This window comes from Vanessa cardui, chromosome 29 (genome assembly GCF_905220365.1).
Source record: "Vanessa cardui chromosome 29, ilVanCard2.1, whole genome shotgun sequence".
Taxonomy (NCBI): Eukaryota; Metazoa; Arthropoda; class Insecta; order Lepidoptera; family Nymphalidae; genus Vanessa; species Vanessa cardui.
Genome location: NC_061151.1, coordinates 1959417 through 1980892, shown reverse-complemented (window position 1 = coordinate 1980892; position 21476 = coordinate 1959417). Strand labels below are relative to the sequence as shown.

At 34.5% G+C, this 21476-nt stretch overlaps 1 protein-coding gene across 1 annotated transcript in view; it reads right to left on the bottom strand.

Annotated features, from left to right (window-relative positions):
• Positions 1-474: 474 nt before the first annotated feature.
• LOC124541907 (multidrug resistance protein homolog 49-like) overlaps positions 475-21476 on the bottom strand; it is a 94282-nt gene continuing 73280 nt past the window's right edge. Inside the window, exons 13-27 of the mRNA XM_047119828.1 lie at positions 21054-21188; positions 20373-20491; positions 19579-19673; positions 18896-19057; positions 18117-18299; positions 17489-17579; positions 16496-16608; positions 15515-15644; positions 14397-14589; positions 8690-8852; positions 7630-7824; positions 3462-3671; positions 2381-2527; positions 1671-1779; positions 475-922 (exon numbers count right to left, since the gene is read on the bottom strand). Coding sequence (XP_046975784.1) covers positions 822-922; positions 1671-1779; positions 2381-2527; positions 3462-3671; positions 7630-7824; positions 8690-8852; positions 14397-14589; positions 15515-15644; positions 16496-16608; positions 17489-17579; positions 18117-18299; positions 18896-19057; positions 19579-19673; positions 20373-20491; positions 21054-21188 — 2146 coding nt within the window. The 3' untranslated portion in view covers positions 475-821. The remainder of the gene's footprint in view (positions 923-1670; positions 1780-2380; positions 2528-3461; positions 3672-7629; positions 7825-8689; positions 8853-14396; positions 14590-15514; positions 15645-16495; positions 16609-17488; positions 17580-18116; positions 18300-18895; positions 19058-19578; positions 19674-20372; positions 20492-21053; positions 21189-21476) is intronic.

The following is a 21476-nucleotide window of genomic DNA, read 5'->3' as shown; positions in this document are numbered from 1 at the left end:
GTTGACTGTTGGTTATACAACATCCAAAACGGTATTTTGTTTAATAAACCTAATAAACTGTGAAATGACAAACGTCAGAATATATCAAATGTCAGCGACAGGTGATCAAAATGTACGAACAATATTTTTTATGTCATATTATAACTAGACACTGATTTTTTGTATTATGCTTAAATAAACTTAGAACAAAAAACATTTTTGTAAAATGATTACACTACTAATTGAAAATCGAAAACATTTAAATAATTTGTTCGATTTTCAAATTATAAAATACCTAATGATTATAATTACCAATGTGTCTGTTCTGTAAATTATTCGAGATTTAAATAATAGTCAATTTCGACATTATAATTAATAAAAATAAAACTAATCTTAATTCACAGTGAACACAAATTTCCAAGCTTCTACAAAAATTAGATATTTCTTCGCATCAATAGCCAAGAATTTTATAATCAATAATAATTAAACTAACTACTCGTAAGACTTGTGATAAGTATTTTCGCTGTTTTAAAAAGTAGATTATTTTGAAGTTTTTTTTTTTAATTTAGTACAACTGGCTTCGAAATGAGCAATGATGACTAATCATGCGTACTAAATCATTATTATGGCAGAGAGAGAAAGTTATACTAACGAAAAGAGAGAAGTAATAGTACAACGAATATACCTCTAATTTTAACGTTTTATAAAATATTGTCAAATACGGTTTAATCTTTTTTGACATTAAACCAATATGGCGCCAAATTCAAAAGGTATATTCATAACAGTGGTACAATAGCAGCTAAGTTTAAAGTATCTAAGTAAATTAACTAAGATGGCGTCTGTTATGAGTTAGCCTCTAACGGTCCCTGCTGTTGTAGTAATTCCCAGTATAAGCCTCGTTTTCGGACCAATTCGTCGTGCGAACCGCTTTCAGCTATGACGCCTGAATAGAAAAACATATATTAGTAAAATGTATAATTATTAAGAGTAATATAGAATCGTAAAGGGACGCATAGTATGCATGGTCAAGATGAGAAATTAAATGAATAAATATATATTTAATTAGCTTAGTAAATGTATATTATTTAATTAAATAAGTCATATATATACGTTTCAATTTGTTGTTTGCTATAATTGCAAATATAGTACGACACAACTTAGATGTAGCATCGATAAATTCAATAAAACCGATTACTGTCGATTTTCACAACCCATAGAAATAGCTCCCTATCGCGCCATTGTACGCTATTCGTCGCTATGGATTCTTGCGTCAGTGACATTTCAAATTGACAAATAAGTATATAAGGTCATATGATATTAAAAGTTATTACGTTTGTGTTAAGATCATTATCACATAAGAAATAAATATTGATAATTTGGGATAGCGTACTCAATTCGGATGTGATCGGTTTTACGAATTTTACCGATGCTACATCTAAGTTGTGTCGTACTATATATTGCAAACAGTTAGTAATACTTTTTTAAATATTTATAAAAAATAGTAAAATTGTCTAAGTCAAGTTGTATCAGATTCAAAATAAAATCAAAGAAAATATTCTTTATTTAAGTAGACTTATAAAAGCACTAATACATCATCATGTTACAATATTGTAAATAGTAATTAAAAATGAACTCAATAATGATCATTGTACATTTTCTTGTTAATTAAAGACGTTAGTTTGAATACGTACCCTTATCAACAACACATATGACGTCAGCGTGGCGCACTGTGGCCAGGCGATGGGCGATTATGACTGTCGTTCTGTCTTTAGCTGCGACTTCTAACGCTGCTTGTACGACCTGGAAATTAAATCATCACCCATGTAATCATTACATTTCAAGGCCGAATCGATTACGTATATCCCACAGCTGGGCCCAAGCCTCACTTGAGTTTACCTTCACCACTGAAAGCCGGTTAAAAGCCAGAGTACGGCATTACATTGAGAAATACTACTTAAAACAGAACCTGCCCCTTTAATGAATGTGTTTGTGATTAAAAATATGATCTATAAAAAAATAAGTTATTTTTTTCTGTCGATATTATATAACGTGCAATATAATAATCTAGCTTTATCTAATTTTCTAGCTCAACTAATATGTATTAGGTGGTAGGTATCTGTACAAATTCATCTCAGTATATATACCTCGCTAATCATATTACTAATCTTCCTATCATAATAAGATATATACAAGGCACACTCAGTATTGTTAGTTTCTTGTTTCGAGGGTGAGCGAGCGAGCATAACTACAGGCTCAAGAGACATATCATCTTCCTTCCCAAGGTTGGTGCATTGGTGTTGTTGAAGATTGGTTAGTATTTCTTACCATTTTCTATGGGCACTGGTGACCTACCATCAGCTGGCCCATTTTTGGTCCAACCTATGTTTTAAAAAATACATACCTTCTCACTGGCTGCATCGAGTGCAGAGGTAGCCTCATCCAGCAGGAGTACTCTCGGATTCCTCAGCAGCGCTCGAGCGATGGCCACTCTTTGCTTCTGACCTCCAGAAAGCGCTGCACTACCAGCTTCAAGCACGGTGTCGTAGCCCTGCGTTCAAATTTAACTAAATTTTAATGATAATCATTTAATATGACTGTTCATAAATGATTAATATGCAACTGATTCGATTTTGTTGTTTCTTAGCTAATATGTTCTTTTGCTCAGGCGATACAAAATTGGAGCCAGATGAAGCACGCCATTATAATGAAGAATATAAAACGTCTTTTCGTTGATACGTTAACAGTACTAACAATATTAACTTCAAGTTGAAATCTTCGCGTTTATTCAGAAGACGGATTTTGTCGATATAAATTTACTTTAATTTTTTTTTAATAGTTTGGTAAATTGCAATCAAGATTCTTCTTTTTTTTTACGGCATAAGGGACATAAAAACTTAGTTACCAAGTTTGTTAAACCATTGCTGATGAGATATGTGGTTAATGGCCTCACATCACGAATGTCTCTAGGGGTGGTGACCATTTACCATCATAGTCCATTTGTCCATCCCCTACCAATAAATATGGGTGGAGAATTTTGAAAAAGTCTTCTTCAAAGGGAAAATTGACATGGAAGTACATAATTTGCTGAATTGACAAAAGTTATACATGGCATTGGCATCTTTCATGATATCTTCATTACTTTTAAAAAAAAGCTCATGGATTACTTTTTGTTAGCTAAATAGTGCCTTAAATTCCTGTTGTTTTTTGTTTTCTTTATTCTTTGTTTTTCTGTTATATTATTTAGTTATTATCTTTATAAACGACGATAGCATAGGTCAATTTTTTTTTAAATTGTATAATATATTTTAATTTCAACTTTAAACAAATATGTTGACACGATACACTATGAATGTTATGTACACTTGTAATCGACGTGCATATCAGAAGTTGTTTTTCTTTTTTTGGATATTGTGTAAGCCATCAATTAATATGTATATTGTTAGTGTACTTATTAAATAAATAAATTATTAAAATAAACTGACCAATGGCAGGCTGGCAACGAAACCGTGGACGTTGGCAAGTTTAGACGCAGCGATGATCTCCTCATTCGTGACTTGGCGCGTGTTGTCGCCGTACGCGATGTTGTCTCGTATTGAGCGCTCGAACATCACAGGCTCCTGTTGTACCAGGCCCAGCTGGGCGCGAAGGCGGGACAGCGATATGTCCCGCTTTATGTCACGGTCGTCTAGTTTCTGAAAAACATAACAATAATAAAAGAATCGAAATTTTTATTGAGCGGGGAATGCTTCAAATGCACTATCGAGGTTTCGTCGAGAAGTAAGTGGTAGCTGTTTTATATATTTATACTACTGTTATAGCTACTGTTCGCTTAGTGGCCAAAATTTTAGCAAGATATACTATCATGCTCGTATGAAAACATATTTTTCTAGCCTTGTTATCTATATTATATATTATACTTATAGTATATATATTATGCAAAGCCAAATAAACCTTAAAAATCGTTCGACACGTTCGTATCGGTTATAGTACAGGATCCGGGACCTATTTTGTCACTTGATTACTATCAAGCTAATTTTCCGTGAGTAGCTTCATTTTGATAAGACGCCCAACAATTTCCTGTGCGAAAATTCTCGATATTGGTAGCTAACAGAGGTGGCAATAATAAAATATGTCGATTTGATGATTCTCAAATATTAATTACTAACTGGATTGTTTTTTATTAAATCTTAAGATAATTATCTAAATTATTTGAAAAAATATTTGTCCTACAAAATCTATGGTTTCATCAAAGAGTCCTCCCCCTCCAACATGTATTGATAACGAGATCACCAAAAATTATTACTAACCAGCTGATTTTTTTTTTATTACTTAGTTAATATATATATATAATGTCACGGTCATATTGTCCTACAAATTACGTGGTATGTTATCCCGGTCCTACGGTCAAAAGTAGTAGTACAGATCATTGATGTAAAAATAATTACTATCAAGCTGAATCTTCGTGAATAGCATCGTTTTGATGAGACGCCCAACAATTTCCTGTGCGAAAATTCTCGATATTGGTAGCTAACAGAGGTAGCAATAATAAAATATGTCGATTTGATGATTCTCAAATATTAATTACTAACTGGATTGTTTTTTATTAAATCTTAAGATAATTATCTAAATTATTTGAAAAAATATTTGTCCTACAAAATCTATGGTTTCATCAAAGAGTCCTCCCCCTCCAACATGTATTGATAACGAGATCACCAAAAATTATTACTAACCAGCTGATTTTTTTTTTATTACTTAGTTAATATATATATATAATGTCACGGTCATATTGTCCTACAAATTCCGTGGTATGTTATCCCGGTCCTACGGTCGAAAGTAGTAGTACAGATCATAAATGTAAAAATAGCGTGGTACGCTATTGCGGTGCTCCAATTGAATATATATTGGAAAGTCATGAAATTAAAAATCAATTTATTTCTCAAGCGTGAGAAAAAAAAATCTTGACTTTTCGGTAGATTTCACTTAACAATAAGTTAAAAAATTACTGAACGCCAACTGAAATTAAACAAAACAATAACAAAGAAAACTTTGTGCCGCTTGGGTTTCTGTATTTTTCTACAACAGCTGATTCACGCCGTTACGCGTGCGCAGAGCATTTTTACTCCGTCGTAGTAGGTATCCCACGTTTGTGGGATACCTACTACGACGGAGTAAAAATTGTGTGTTAGTAAGCATTTTTCAGTTCACGTGCTGCAAAATAATTATGGAGTGTTTTTTGTGTAATTTGCTTTGTGAAAATCCTACTTTCCGAGAGAAAAGGGAAGAAGTGAAGAAGTTTAATGCAGACATTTGGCTTTCCTGTAAAACTTTTTTATCTGCTCGAAAACATCATCAACATAAATATGGAGATGTTATATTACCTGAAAATTGGAATGACGAAGTAATAGGTTATCATTCCTCTTGTTACAAAGAATTTCGAGTGAAATCAAATATGACACCGACTCCAAATATAGCAATAATTATAACTACATTATATAATCGTAAATCGACTTTTAAGTAGTCCAATATTTTTCATTTCATTTTACCTAGGAGGACTCTCAAAAATATGTTAAATATGCAATTATTTTTTATTACTTTTTAGTGCATTTTAATTTGTTTTAAAATACTGTTTTGTTTGAAGTCGGTTTTTCTTTTTGTTAAAATTTTATTTATTTTTTGATTTTAAGTGAAGCTAATGTAGACTAACATTTTTTTCTTAATATGGATAGATTAAGCGTGCCGTTTGTATGAATCAGAAACTACTTCAGGGACAATTTCAAAAGAAACTTTCGAATAAAGCAAAAATAGACTTTCGAAAATGCGGTTTTAATACGTCATGCGGCATAAACTACAAGGTACCACCCTCGAATGAGCTGTAATCGACCTCAGTAAAAAAACTTTGCAGAAGAGCTATTTTTATGCTTTGTCGTACATCATATGACATCACATCATATACACAAAATTTGATTAAAGACAAAAAGAAATTCTGCCCCAAATCGCACCCTAACTGTAAGTCGTTTAGGAGTTCCGTCAATACACAGTATAAAACAAAGTCGCTTTCTCTGTCCCTATATCTTTAAAACTACGCAACGGATTTTGATGCGATTTTTTTTAATAGATAGTGTAATTCAAGGGGAAGGTTTGTGTATATAATAAATGAACAATATAGTAAAGAAACACTGAAAATTTTAGAAGTTTGCAATGTGATGTCGTAAATAAACAAATTCTTTAGTATATTTAGTATCAGTATTGCACCCGTGAGAAGTCGGGGCGGGTCGCTAGTTGATTATAATATTCGATTATGACAATTACATAAACATAATCACGTTCCGGAAGGTGATTCAAATATCCAAGTAACCCATAAATAAAAGATTCGACCGAGTATTGCTAACGTGCTCCTGAGAATTGTTCCGTTTCCTCCCGTTCCCTTAATTTGTCATGGATCCTATGCTCAGAACCTTACCAAACTTTCACTAAACTACCCTTAAAGTATATCCTTTATAATAAAAAAAGAATCATCAAAATTGTTTAACGTGATTTTGAGTTATTCACCTATTTGTCGCGCATATACATAATGCAAATTTAAGACTTATGTCGTTTTCATACGGATACCATCATCGGAAAAAAAAAAAAAAAAATGGGTCCCCACGGGAAGCACTACCTTTCAAACAAAAAAAAAATTATCAAAATCGGTCCACCCAGTAAAAAGTTATGAGGTAACAAACATAAAAAAAAAAAAAAAAAAATACAGACTAATTGATAACCTCCTCCTTTTTGAAGTCGGTTGAAAAGATTTTCTCACTGTATCTTATGTTAGAAATCGGAAAACGAAAAAATGACAATTTTTGTCGGACTAGTGATACATACCTGTTTTTTTGTAGGACATTGTTTTATTTGGGCACTGAACACACTAACCTATTATGTAATATTTTTGTCCTACAGTTAGTAATGAGAAAAATGGTCTTATGGTATTAACAATTTCTGACCGTAGGACCGGGATAACATACCACGGAATTTGTAGGACAATATGACCGTGACATTATATATATATATTAACTAAGTAATAAAAAAAAAATCAGCTGGTTAGTAATAATTTTTGGTGATCTCGTTATCAATACATGTTGGAGGGGGAGGACTCTTTGATGAAACCATAGATTTTGTAGGACAAATATTTTTTCAAATAATTTAGATAATTATCTTAAGATTTAATAAAAAACAATCCAGTTAGTAATTAATATTTGAGAATCATCAAATCGACATATTTTATTATTGCCACCTCTGTTAGCTACCAATATCGAGAATTTTCGCACAGGAAATTGTTGGGCGTCTTATCAAAATGAAGCTACTCACGGAAAATTAGCTTGATAGTAATCAAGTGACAAAATAGGCCCCGGATCCTGTACTATTATACAGAAACTTAAAATAAAACATATATCTTTATAAATATATTGTTATCTAGTCGTTAACCGCGGATTCGCTTGCATTTAAGGGGGTTGTTGATATGGATAGTCTACTTATTTAAGTAGTGTGTCCTCTTTTGGTTTAATCTTGCTCATATCAAATTTCATCGAAATTGGTTCAGTAGTTTAGGCGTGAAAGAGCGACAGATAGATAGTTACTATCGTATTTTTAATATAAGAATAGATATCATACCACGACTCCTTGAAGGGGGTCATAATTCCTCATCAGCAAGTGCATGACCGTAGACTTTCCGCACCCAGATGGTCCAACCAGCGCCAGAGTCTTCCCAGGGGGCAGGCTTAGGTTCAAACCGTTTAAAACTGGTACATTGGGTCTGGTGGGATAGCGGAAATGTATATCTTTGAAGTCCAGCTTTCCTGTCGCTATCTGTGTAATAGAAAATATATTATATTAGAAAATTTCGGTTCAATTAGACCTGACGATGATTGCGGGTTCAAATTCAGGCAAGCAGCAATGAAAATTCATGTGCTTAATTTGTGCTTATAAAATTCATCTCGTGCTCGGCAGTGAAGGAAAACATCGTGAGGAAACCTGCATGTCAAATTTCATAGAAATTCTGCCAAATGTGTATTCCAACCACTCGAATTGAAACAGCTTCACCTCAAAGGGAGAGGAGGCCTTAGCGCAGCAGTGGGAAATTTACAGGCTGTTGTTGTTATTGAGAGCTTTAAAGCTCGTGTGGGTAGTATTTTGGCTTAAACTTCACGCGTGTCAGTAACCAAATGAAACGGAATTGTTCTTCATACAATTAAGCCCATAAAGCATGGTAGGCATATGCCTAGTTGGAGATGTATAAAAAAGGTATCCAGGCCCCGAATGAGGTTATAAATAAATAAATATTGGACAACATCACATACATTACTCTGATCCCAATGTGAGTAGCTAAAGCACTCGTGTTATGGAAAATCAGAAGTAACGACGGTACACAAACACCCAGACCCGAGACGACATAGAAAACTAATGAACTTTTTCTACATCGACTCGGATGGACCTCGGAGTGGCGTTCCCGCGAAAACCTATGTATATGTCATCGTAAGATTACAAAACTCGTTAGATTACAATCTGACTATATCGCTATATTATCACGGAGGTTATGTGGGAATCCTACCGACTAGGGTGACCGTTCTTTGCGCGGATCAGCATCCATGGTCTCTTTCGGAAAGTGTTTTATTCGCGAGCTGTCTTCAGGGGACGAAGGTATTTGCTAAGCCAGGATAGTGTGATTATTTACCCATTCTGGATCGTCAGCTGCTGTTGGTTCACTTTGTACAAGTGGCTTGCGCTGTAGAGCACGGATGATGCGGGCTCCGGAGCGCCGCGCGGCTGCGAAGTTCGGTGCAAACGAGAGGGCTTCAGCTAACATCCATGCTCCGTAGATTAGGGCTTCAGATACCCTGAGAACAACATACACTATATAAAATCCGAATCTATTTCTTCCGAATCATTTTATCATTCAATAATTAAACAAAAAGATAAAATATAATAAGGAGATTCCTTTATCCATAAACTGACAAATAAAAAAAAAAAAACAAAAGCGCGCGAAACTGAATTAAACCGCCTTTAATTTTTCTTTTTGGGATTTGGAATTTTATTAATACTAATCACTATAGGTGAGCTATCAGAAAATTTTTTTTTTTTTTTTTTTTTTTTTTTTTTTTTTTTTTTTTTTTTTTATTTATTTTTATTTATTCAAAACACATTACAATTGTATAGACATTGACATCTGATTGCAATGCATAAAGGTACAAGGTATATGCAAATAGAATCTACTGTCCCTGAGCTAGGTATAAACCTGTATTTCAGGCGACAGTACTCTCCTGTTACAAAGGATTCATTTTACCAAGTTGACAAAAGTGAAATAGCGAAAAAAAAGTCTACACAATATAGTATATGCCAAACGTATCGTTAGCTTTAACTTAGAATATAACTAGTAACTAGTATAGTAAAATAAAATTAGTAGTAGGTATGTGTAAAATTGAGCATGCGTATATTTGAGATGTGTGTATGTGTGTGTGTGTGTGTGTGTATGTGTGTGTGTGTGTGTGTGTGTGTGTGTGTGTGTGTGTGTGTGTGTAGAGGGGGGGAGTGTGCATGTTTGTGGGTGGGTGTATTTGAGTCTACTAGGAACCTAAGACTTCAAGCAGCTTTTCAGTTTCGTCGTAAGATTTTACTAGCAACCATTCTTTTAATACTTTTTTACACTTATTTCTATTAAGATGATATATATTTATAAGTTTGTTAATTTTATTGTATAATCTGGAGCTAATAATATAATAATGCCTTCCTGCAAGTTTACTTCTGTGCTTTTCCATCTGGAATATTATATCTACTCTCCTTTTATCACGATTATCAACATAAGTTAGGGTATTGTGTTTGCGTAAAACAGTTTCATAAATAGCTAGCTGTCGAACGGATAACACCTTGCAATCATTATATAGTTCGTTTGTCGGAAATCTATAGGATCTATTAGTCATCACTTTCAATATTGACCTTTGAGCTCTTTCTAGCTGTAACAAGGATGTTTTATTGCTTCCTCCCCATACTGTAATACAATACATAAGTAAAGATTGAACTATAGCATAATATACCATGAAGATAGTAGATCTTTCCGCGGAAGCTCTGAGATTTTTGAATATATATACTAGTTTTCTTATTTTGGTAGTTAGATTAGTTATGTGTAATTTCCAAGACAAAGTGTTATCAATTTGTAGTCCAAGATATTTTATATTAGAAGCATACTCTACAGTAGGGCAAGAACAGTTGATAGAATTTAGTGAGTCACAGTTGTGTGCTTTTAAAATACATTTATGAGCATCAGGTAGAGAAGAACTAGATGACGAAAAGGTGAGGAATTTACTTTTGTTGATGTTTAAGCTCAATAAATTCGCACACAACCATTCTGATACCAGTTTAAGAGCATGCTCAGCATTGCTGAAAGTATTTTCCCAGGTATCCCCTGTGATAAGCAAAACTGTATCATCAGCATAGGTTATAATTTTGCAGTTAGGAATACAAAGTCGACATAGATTATTTATGTATACGAGAAATAACGTGGGACCAAGAATGCTACCCTGGGGGACACCATAGGTAAGAGGCATTTCATCGCTTCGAAATTCATTTATTTTAATTATCTGAGTACGATTAGACAAATAATCTTTGAAAATATCCAGCGCAAAACCCCGGATTCCCATTTTATCTAGTTTTGAAAGTAGCAGGGGAATAGAAACAGTGTCAAAAGCTTTCGATAAGTCCAAAAATATGCCGATACATTTTAATTTCTGGTCTATTGACCTAGTAACAAATTCCGTTAAGTCAAGTGCAGCGTCTTCGGTACATTTACCTTTTCGAAAGCCATATTGATTCGGTGATAAGAGATTATGTGATTCTAAATAATTAACTAATCTTTTATTAATAATTTTCTCTAATATTTTCGATAGGGCCGAAAGCATTGATATAGGCCTGTAATTGTTGACACTGTTTCTCTCGCCTTGCTTATAGATAGGAATAACTAATGCCTTTTTAAAGCAATTAGGAAATACACCTTTAGTAAGACAGAGGTTACAGATTTTAGAGATTACTGGAGCCAATGCAGTACGACTAGATTTTAAAATGGAAATCGGGATCCCATCCCAACCAACTGCACTATTTTTTAAATTTATAATAATGGTTTCTACTTCTTTCGGATCAACCGGTAAAAAAGCAAAAGAGTTCACAGGAGAGGAGGTAAGATGTGTGTCTTTCATCAAGGGAAAATTTGGTTGAGCTTGTATCTGAGTCGCAAGTTTACTTCCTATCTCAACAAAATATTTATTAATATAATTAAGAGAAGTTTTAGGGTTTGACTGGAGTTGTAAAAGTTCTATTGGGGGAGATGGTGATTGAGCTATATTTGTTACTTTTTTAATAACCTGCCAAGTTTGTTTTGTATTCTTTTTAGCTTTTCTAAATTCATTATTTTCGTAATTGAGTTTGAGTCGCTTTAAAAGATTATTGCAAAAATTTTTATATCTATAATACGTTGTTCTTAAAATTTCATTATCAGGTGATTTTTTATACTTTCTGTGAAGCCGGTCTCGATGTCTAATGCATCTAAGAAGCCCTGGAGTGATCCAGGGCTTAATAACTATTTTCCTCCTTGGCGTACGAACAGTTTTAGTATTTGTCTCAATAACGTTACTCAGGGTATCGACTAAAGTGTTTGCTGCAATATTAGGGTCCTGAGAATGTATTAAATCATTAAAATTTATTTCATCTATGCACTTTTTGACGCATGTATAGTCAGTGCAATAGCGATTTTTTGGAATATGCTGTCTAGGAATTTTAAAGTCAAGGCAAACGAGAACTGGAGAATGGTCAGTAACAGATGGATCTAATACAAGAGTCGTACATTTAAGTTGAGCTTTTATTAGTACATGGTCAATACAGCTTTTGTCATGGGTAGGAAGGTAATGAGTTGGCAAGAATCCATGACTGCTAATGAGATCTAAGTATTCATGCGAACGATTGTCTTTACTTAATGGAGCAATATTTATATTTATGTCACCAACAACAACAAGATATTTATGGTTGTTCGTATTAGAAAATAAGGTAGTAAGACTGTTCATGAAATTGTCGATTCGATTAAAAGAGGGGGACCTATATATAGCTATGAGACAGAATTGATCATTAAAATTACATATTAAAGAACTTGCGTCAGTTAAATTTGGATGAGATATAGTATATTTGAGTTCGTTTCTAACATACAGAATGACCCCGTCACTACGATTAATATGATTTTTCGAAGAGTGAGCCGTATAACCACTTATAGTAGGTATTTGATCAACATTCTTAAGCCAACACTCAGTCAAGACAATGATATCTAGCTGTACGTTAATGCGTTTCAATAGGACTAGAAGTCCATCGTAATTTGAGTTGATGCTGCGTATATTCATTTGAAATATTTTAAAGGAGTTCGTATCTTCAGTAATGTAATTACACATTTCGGCTTCACATTGACAAGCAGTCATGTTTCCTAAATTTTGGAGATCAGAGTTAATATTGTTCCAATCAAAATCCAGGACTATAAATTAAAAATTGCAATTTAACGTAAAGTGAGTTAACAGCTATTAAAGCTTGGCACCAGAATAATTTTCTAACTAAGGTTGACAAAAGATTATTATACCTAGTAAAAAGTCCACAATTTATTACATTAATAGAAACAAAATTGTACTTCATATTCAATTCAATCAATCTACTGAAAAGAGTGAAAAAGTGGTGCGTAAAAAATATTGATAAATTCAATAGGCTGCTATAAGTCATAGTTAAGTTGCAAAAATGTTCGTGTGTGTGATATTGTGTGTTAAAATGTGTCGGTATTTGTATAAAACAGTGTAATGTAATATAGTGTATAAGAGTATAAAAGTGTAGATATATTATTTCATTTTTAGAAGGGTATGATTTTCTTGGAATTAAAATAAAAGTTATAAATGACATAAAATTAACATAAACCGTAGCATTAAAACACATGCGTAAATTAGAAGAACAGTAACGATTTACAATATTGTGATAGTTTGAAGTTATCGAAAAAATATTATTTTCTAGTCATACAGCAATTGACTTTAATTTTGAGAGGTCTTCTTCCGAGTCGATGCGATGCTGCGGGGCACCCTCTTGTTTACGTAGGTATATAGATCCGCGGGAAGTCCAACAAAAGGAATACTCGTGTGTTTTTGCAAAATCTCGCGCCAAGAAAAAAAGTCTTTTATTTTTTTTCTGGTTAATAGCTCCGATATATAGATTGGTCGCGAGGGCCCAGCCATGTTGATGTTCATTGAATTAAATCTCCGACCGTTGTTCACTTTATTATATTTTTTAAAATGCGAAAGGAGATCTTCTTTTATTAACACACTTGTAAATTCTACAACAATCGGTTTATGGGCCTCGGTTTTTGAGTATGAGCGATATATATCCTTGATGTTGGAGGATTGAATATTCAGTGATAGTTTAGAGCTCACGTTTAAAAGAATCTCAATTAAGTCGTTCTTTGTTTCATTTTGTTTTTGTTTTGTGATATTACGTATCTCGACACACGAGCTTAGGGCCTTTTTTTCAATATTTTCGATTTTATTTTCGAGAGTAGAAATATATGCTAGGTGTTCCTTTCGCTCAGCCTCAAACATGTACAATTTGTTCTTAATTTCGTCATATTCCTGTGATAAAAATTCAATATTTTTCATAATATCCGCGTTTTGTGTCCTTATATCATTTATTGAGTCTTGGATTGTGGATAATTTTTTATCCTGTTCCCTTGAAAAAGATAAAAACATCATGCGCATCTCCGCTAAAAACGATTCTTTATCATTATTACCATCAAACTTGCGCTTCGGTCGCATCGTAATGTTTACATCCTTGTCGGTATTCGCATTTAACGCCGGATCGGAGTCACAGTGATGCATTGGGCGAGCCACGACGGGAGGAGTAGCGGGGGACGGAGACTTCGCTCGGCTTGTCATATTCGAGTAAAGTACCAGGGCCGCAGCAACGCAAAGATATGGTTACTGCAAGCAGACTGCAGTGGAATTACACCCTTAAAGTGTTTCTAAATAGATCTTGATTTCAATCACTTGTACGATATGATAAGTTGGAATTAGCAGAAACCACAATAATCACTCTTATTCACGTAACGATAGGGTGCAAATTTACAAAAACAGCACATCTCACTTATGCATATAGAAACAGTTTACTTGCAGCAGTTTATGCACTCCTAATTTTATTCCACTATTTATTTCGCTAATTTTAATTTTTCAAGAAAAAATAAATCAAGAACAAACAAAATACACGTCTATACTCAAACGAAACTCAAATGACATGAATTAGGTAAATCTAAGGACTGTTTACCTTAATTGCATTAAAGGAGCTATGATAATATAAAGTCAATATAATAAGGCGTGGGAACTTACAATATGGCGTATTCGTAGTTCAAGTCCTCCCGTGCTATGAGGTAGCCGCCGTACGCCAGCGACACGGCGTAGCCCAGCGTGGGCGCGCACAGGCAGAGCCCGTACACCGGCCCGCGCACCCAGCGCCCGCCGCTCTGCGCGTCAGCCGCTTCCAGCGCTTGTTGGTAGCGCTTGAGGATCGCGTACTCAACACCTGGATAATTGCAAATTGATAATTTAGATTATATAAGTAGTGTTTTACGAGTAAATCAATCAAAATATACTTTATTCAAGTTGGCTTTTACAAGCACTTTTGAATCGTCATTTAACGTAATACTAAGTGAAGCTGCAACCGGTTTGGAAAGTAGATTCAACCGACAAGAACTGGCAAGAAACTCAGTGACTCTTTTTCAATATTTAAAAAATACATTGGTGTTAGGGCTTTGTGCTAGCCCGTCTGGGTAGGTACCACCCACTCATCATTTATTCTTCCGTCAAATAACAGTACTCAGTATTGTTGTGTTCCGGTTTGAAGGCTGAGTGAGCCAAAGTCATGTTAGTGCCCGGAGTACCGGAATTCCGTGAGCTATACTGTCGATAGCTGCAATACTGTAGATGCTATCGATAATTTAGCTTAAAAGTAATGTTTTTTGCAATATTATCGATAGTATCAATAGTAATGCTCCCGGTCAGCTATCGATAGACACATGTCAATTCTATCGATATATTCGATAGTCTATCGATATGCAACACAATACTCCATATTGAGCCGAGATGACCCAGTGGTTAGAACGCGTGCATCTTAATCGATGATTGCGGGTTCAAACCCAGGCAAGCCCCACTATATATATATGTGGTTAATTTGTGTTTATAATTCATCTCGTGCTCAGTGGTGAAGGAAAACATCGTGAAGAAATCTACATGTGTTTAATTTCATTGAAATTCTGCCACATGTGCATTCCACCAACCCGCATTGGAACAGCCTGGTGGAATATGTTCCAAACCCTCTCGTTAATGGGAGAGTAGGCCTTAGCTCAGCGGTGGGTAATTTACAGGCTGTTACTTTACTTTCTTTTTTTTTTTCTCCATATTATTATGGTATACTAGTATTTTGAAATGTAATTAATTAGTGTTATTACCCAAGCTATGTACAGTGCGGACATTGATAACGGCTTCGGTGGCCAGTCTGGACGCGCCTTCCAGTGCACGTTGCTCCTTAATCTCTGATTTCTTCGTTATCCAACCTTCCAGACATATTCCACCAATGACCTTTTAAAATAGAGACAAATTTTTACACATTTTTATGTATTAGATACATTTGAAAAGTAATGTCAGTCTTTACGGTAGTAACTTTATTTTATTTAAACCATTTTACATAAGTTCACAAACAATAACAGTAATAACACACTACATAAATCACCGGGATTTGTCCGGAGTGTTAGCTGAGAATACAGTTCTAGTACGAAATCAAGTAAATAAAAAAAAATTAACAATCATTCAATGTCAATAATGAAAAATATAGTGGGTAGTTCAAAAAACAAAAGAAAAACATATTATACAAAGCGAACTCAAACTATTTTAGCTCATGCAAATGTGTTAATAAACAAACTGTTTCGGTCCGGGAGGGACACTTGAGGGACGATCTTTTTTTAATGTATCTTTTACAAATAATTTGTATTATTGAATTGGCAAAATTATATATTTTAATTATATGTGTATGTCGAAGGAACAGCAACTGTGCCAAGACTACCAAGTCAATAATTATAAATAAATAAATAAATTTTGGACAACACCACATACCCTCTGATCCCAATGTAAGTAGCTAAAGCACTTGTTTTATGGAAAATCAGAAGTAACGACGGTACCACAAATAACCAGAGCCAAGATAGCATAGAACACCAATGAATTTTCTACATCGACTCGGCCGGGAATCGAACCCGGAGTGGCGTACCCATGAAAACCGGTGTACACACTACTCGACCACGGAGGTCGTCAATTATTATTCTACAGCTCCTAATATTTATGACATGAGGAACTATTAATAGTCATGATAAGAACAATAAATTCCCTCAAATTGGCAAAGCTATACAGAAAATAGACATATATCATAATATACTTACACATGGGACACTGAGTAAGCTAACAAGAGTCATCTTCCAGGAGTATGCCAATGCCAGACCGATACCAAGCACCATTGTACTGACTCCTTGCAGCATGGTACCAAGACGAGTGCCTGTGGAAAAATTGAGGGTGAGAAATACCATGTGACATAAAAATGAACGATTGTCCATAGTATAAATAATGCTTAAATAAAATATCATTTTGATCTTTGTCAAATTCAAAAAACCGTTTCCGCTGCGGAATATCAATTATCCTGACCTCAGACGAAATGTCGAAAGAATTTCAGAGGTTTTTAAGATTCTTTGTGATTAGAGTAATAAAAAATTAAATTAAAAATTTCAGAAACCCCCACCACAAAAAACATAAGCTACCTTTAAAAAGTAAAAAATAATAAAAGAAAATTATTCCTAAAGTACCTATATGTATAAGTATGTATTAATATTTAAAAAAAACTTCGCGTTGGGGGACCGCTCCTACCTAATTAATTAGTGTCACATGCTTACCTATCTCATCTTTTATCTAACACTTATTATTATTTTGTACAATAGCGCTCGGTCCCATAATTTTTAAACGGCTAAACCGATTTTCATCAAACATGCCTAAGAACACTCGCCCGTAAAACACCTATAATACAAAAAAAAACTAAATTGAAATCGGTTCATTCGTTTGGGAGCTATGATGCGACAGACAGACACACAGACAGACAGACAGACACGTCAAAGTTATAACACCCCTCTTTTTGCGTCGGGGGTTAAAAATCGTCGTTTTTTTAACAGGAGCAATTTTCAAAGTTCAATTTATAGAAAAGTCTTAAACGACTAAATAAAACATATTTATGTTTTTGGAAATTACCTTTGGGGTCCTTAGAAATTTGAACTAGGATTGGTATTTGTAAGTTTTTAATCCATGCAGAGTAGTTTAAACAAAAGCGTAGTATGGATGGGTACCCACCAGGAATACCATTATTTATATTATACATTCAGATATCGTACCTGTAGCGCCTTGGACCGCTGCGCAATCTGAAGCCAGACGTGCACACAGCGCTCCCACGGAATTAGTTGGGATGTCGAACCAACCTTGCTCCTTTAAAAAAGTTACATATATAGATTTGATGGGTTACAGGGCAGCAATGTTCTTAACGATCGCTCATCAACGTAAAGACTAAAATAATTATTATCTTTCAAATATAATTATTTGGGTCAATATAAATCTTTTGATTGCGGGTTCAGATTCAGTCAAGCACCACTGAATTTTAATGTGGTTTTTTGTGTGTATAATCCATCTAGTGCAAGGTTTACATTGTGGAAAAACACTTGTCTATTTGTAACAAAACTCTGCTACACGTGTATCTACCATTCCTCAATTAATGGTTAAATAAGATCCAATCCTTCTCAAACTCAAAGGAAGACGAGGCTTTAGCCCAGCAGTACGACATTTACAGAAAGTTGCTTTACTTTTTCCTTTTCTAGCCGTGTAGTCCTTATTAAATCAAAAATTGGTTGAGTACCAAGAGTTATAATATTTAAAAACATCCATCTGGAAACAAACTAAGCAATATGACGCTATATTGCTTAGTAAGTTTGTTTACAATTTTGACTCAAATGTCTATCCAAAGTTTACCTGCACCAAATAATTCTCGAAGGTCATGACCCTCAATCGGTCTGTGAGCTTGGCACCAGCCAGGCCGAAGAGCCAAGCTTGGAGGAACGTCACGAGGCCGCTGACAGCCGCAGCACAGGCGAACATGCCCGCGTAGAATTGTGACTGGCGTAGAATTTCATCAGGGTCTGGCCACGAGAACATCTAGAAGGAAATTTTTATTTGTTAACGGACAGTGCTATAAATAATACAGTTATTTTTTAAAGTCTGTGAGTATTGTAAACTTTAAAGCCATAGATTCCGAGGTTCTAAATTCAAATTCTGGTAACAGGTTATAGTCAGAAGTTGATACTCTGTGCCAGAGTGCCCACTTCCGTTTTTCGGAAAGTGGCTTCTCGTTTGTTCTGCTATTGAATTCTTTTCGGTTGACCCATCAGATATTTGAGGAGGGAAGGGGGAAGCATATATGTACTGCTTAGCTGATTATTTTCCACCAAGAATGGCGACTATTTATTTCTATTCCCTATTCTTAGTTTAATGGCTTTTAGTTGTGCCGGCAGGGCACAGGTTATTTCGCCAATGTTATGTGGGATGGAGAAGACACGAATGAGGTTGATCGGTACGGTTGAGATAATAAACTCAAATGAATTTTAAAGCCAAGAATAGTAGTAGTAATTGACCATTTATTTAATCAGATAGGAGAATATTCTTATCTCAATGAAACTTGAAGCTTTTAATATGCTTAGACATATCAAAGATTTATGGCAACTAGTTGATGTCAAAAATAAACAATTCCTTACCCCATAAAGTTTAGAGAAGAGCAACGCAAATATTGGCATTGTGGCTCCGATTAGCAGAGACGCCAGCCCTCCGCCAGCTAAGAGCGGCCATTCCTTGCTGTTCAGCTTCAGGAGTTGCCAAGTTGATACATTAATTTCTTTCTCATCCTTTGGGTCTTCTTCCTGAAAGATAAATCATTACATAGTATAAAACAATGTCACTTACCGCTGTCTGTCCCTATATATGCTTAGATCTAAAAAGTGATGCAACGGATTTTGATACGGTTTTTTTAAAATATTTATTTATTTATTTATTTAAATACTTTATTGACCAACAACATAAGTTGTGACAAAAGGCGGACTTAATGCCTGAAGGCATTCTCTACCAGTCAACCTTTAGGCCAAACAGAAAGTCATGAAGGCGGTAACAATAAATTTTACAATAAATACGATAGTAATAATAATAAAACAAAAACATAGATAAAATATTATATATACGTATATGCATGGGAATACACATTTATAATTATATATACATATATGATATAAAATAACAAAAATAAATCGATTCAAGAGAAAGATTTGTATGTATAATACATTTACAATTTAGAAGTGATATCGTAAATAAAAACATTTTTAATATCAGCATTGCTTCCGAGCGAAACCGGGTCGGGTTGCTAGTTTGTTAATAAAACAAAGCGTACCTGTTCTATTATTACGTTTGGTGCAGGCGTAACTTGAGTTGCCATGGAACCTACACGGAAACTGCCTCGGACGAAGCTGTCTCTTCTGAAGGATTCTGTAAAGTAAAATCAGATGCTGTAGAAGAAATAGGACGTAAGATCGTCGATTTGCGTAATAGCCTATTATTTGATTGGTTTTTAAAATCCATTTTATATTATTGAGTACAGGTAGGTAAAAGGTAAAAGTAAGGTAAAAGTTTTTTTATTTTATTTCTAGTACATATTTGCTGAAATTCCATATTTAAATAGCGCGCGAATATGTTACTTTGACAATATGGCACTGCAGTGGGGTTCGTTCACTTGCCTGTATTGTATTCTGTGGTACATGTAATCCACATACAGTAGGTAAAAGAGGTTAATCAAGTGACGTCATCATAAACCCGACCAATCACGGGCGTTTTAAAAATGTTTAAAAATGTATTATTACTTATGAGTTTTGTATAAATTAATCATTATTTTCAACTTTAATAACAAACTCATAATACATATGTATATACTGATTACAATAATTAACAATTTACATTTCGCATTGCCACAAAGCTTATTAAATGAGTCGGAAAAAGTATCAAAAACCGTGCCTTTGTTATTGAGGCTTAGTCTTGGTATACACGTAAAGGAGTATAAACGTTAAGGACAAAGTTCAGACACAAAACAATAAATACTTATTACGCGAACCTTTTTGGTCTCGTCATTTTATATAAATACTTCTTACACGAACCTATTTGGTCTCATCATCTTATAAGTAAACTCTTTACCTCTGTGAGCTATGGAACAAACGCTGCTGTTACGTCTGATGACACTCCTCTTCCTTTCGGATTCAGCTTTGAGAACCTCTTCATTCTCGTTGACAGACTCAGGTAATGCAGCTATGCTCCTGGCAAACATAATATTTTGGAATACATAATTGGTAAAGTTTAGTAAATTCGTCTGTTACGAAATCTTTGATAAATATGTATAATATTGGTAGTAGGTTTTAAGTATAAAAAGCATCCTATTTCTTTCCTTGGGCTTGTGTCATATCAAATTCGATGTATTGGTTTAAAATTAAAATGAACTGGTTTGAAGTAGGTTTTTACAAGCACTTTTAAATCGTCATTTTCAAACTATATTAAGTGAAGCTCCCATCCGTTCGGAATGTAGATTCTACAGAAGATAATCTTTTTCAAAATTACCAATACAAAGCCGTGTTAGTACAAAAGTGCAATTTTATATGTATGTAATATTATATCCTGCCTGGAAGTCAACAAGTATTAATTCCACGCTCTTTTATATAATCTTGTATTGAAAAATATGCCTGCTTTACCTACTTTATTTTTTACAAACGATTTGGATTTATGAAACGGCAAAGTTAAAAATGTCTTCGTAATTTTATTATAGAAACGGATATGCCCCAAGGAGGATTTATTGATGAATGGTATTATATAAAGATTACTCACCTGTGTGTCATATCATCTTGCAACAGTTGCCAGTAGGCGCCCTTCTTTTCAAGCAGCTCCAAGTGAGTACCTTGTTCCAGCACTGCGCCCTGTTCGATGTACACAATTCGTGACGCATTCACTATCGTCGACAATCTGAATGGAAACAAAAATAACCATAACATATCTGATAAGGACATCTTTTCTATAAAATAAACAACAACAACAACAGCCTGTGAATTCCCACTGCTGGGCTAAAGGCCTCCTCTCCTTTAAGGAAAAGGTTTGGAACATATTCCACCACGCTGTTCCAATGCGGGTTGGTGGAATACACATGTGGCAGAATTTCTGTGAAATTTGTCACATGCAGGTTTCCTCACGATGTTTTTCTTCACCGCTGAGCACGACATGAATTATAAAGACAAATTAAGCACATTTGAACCC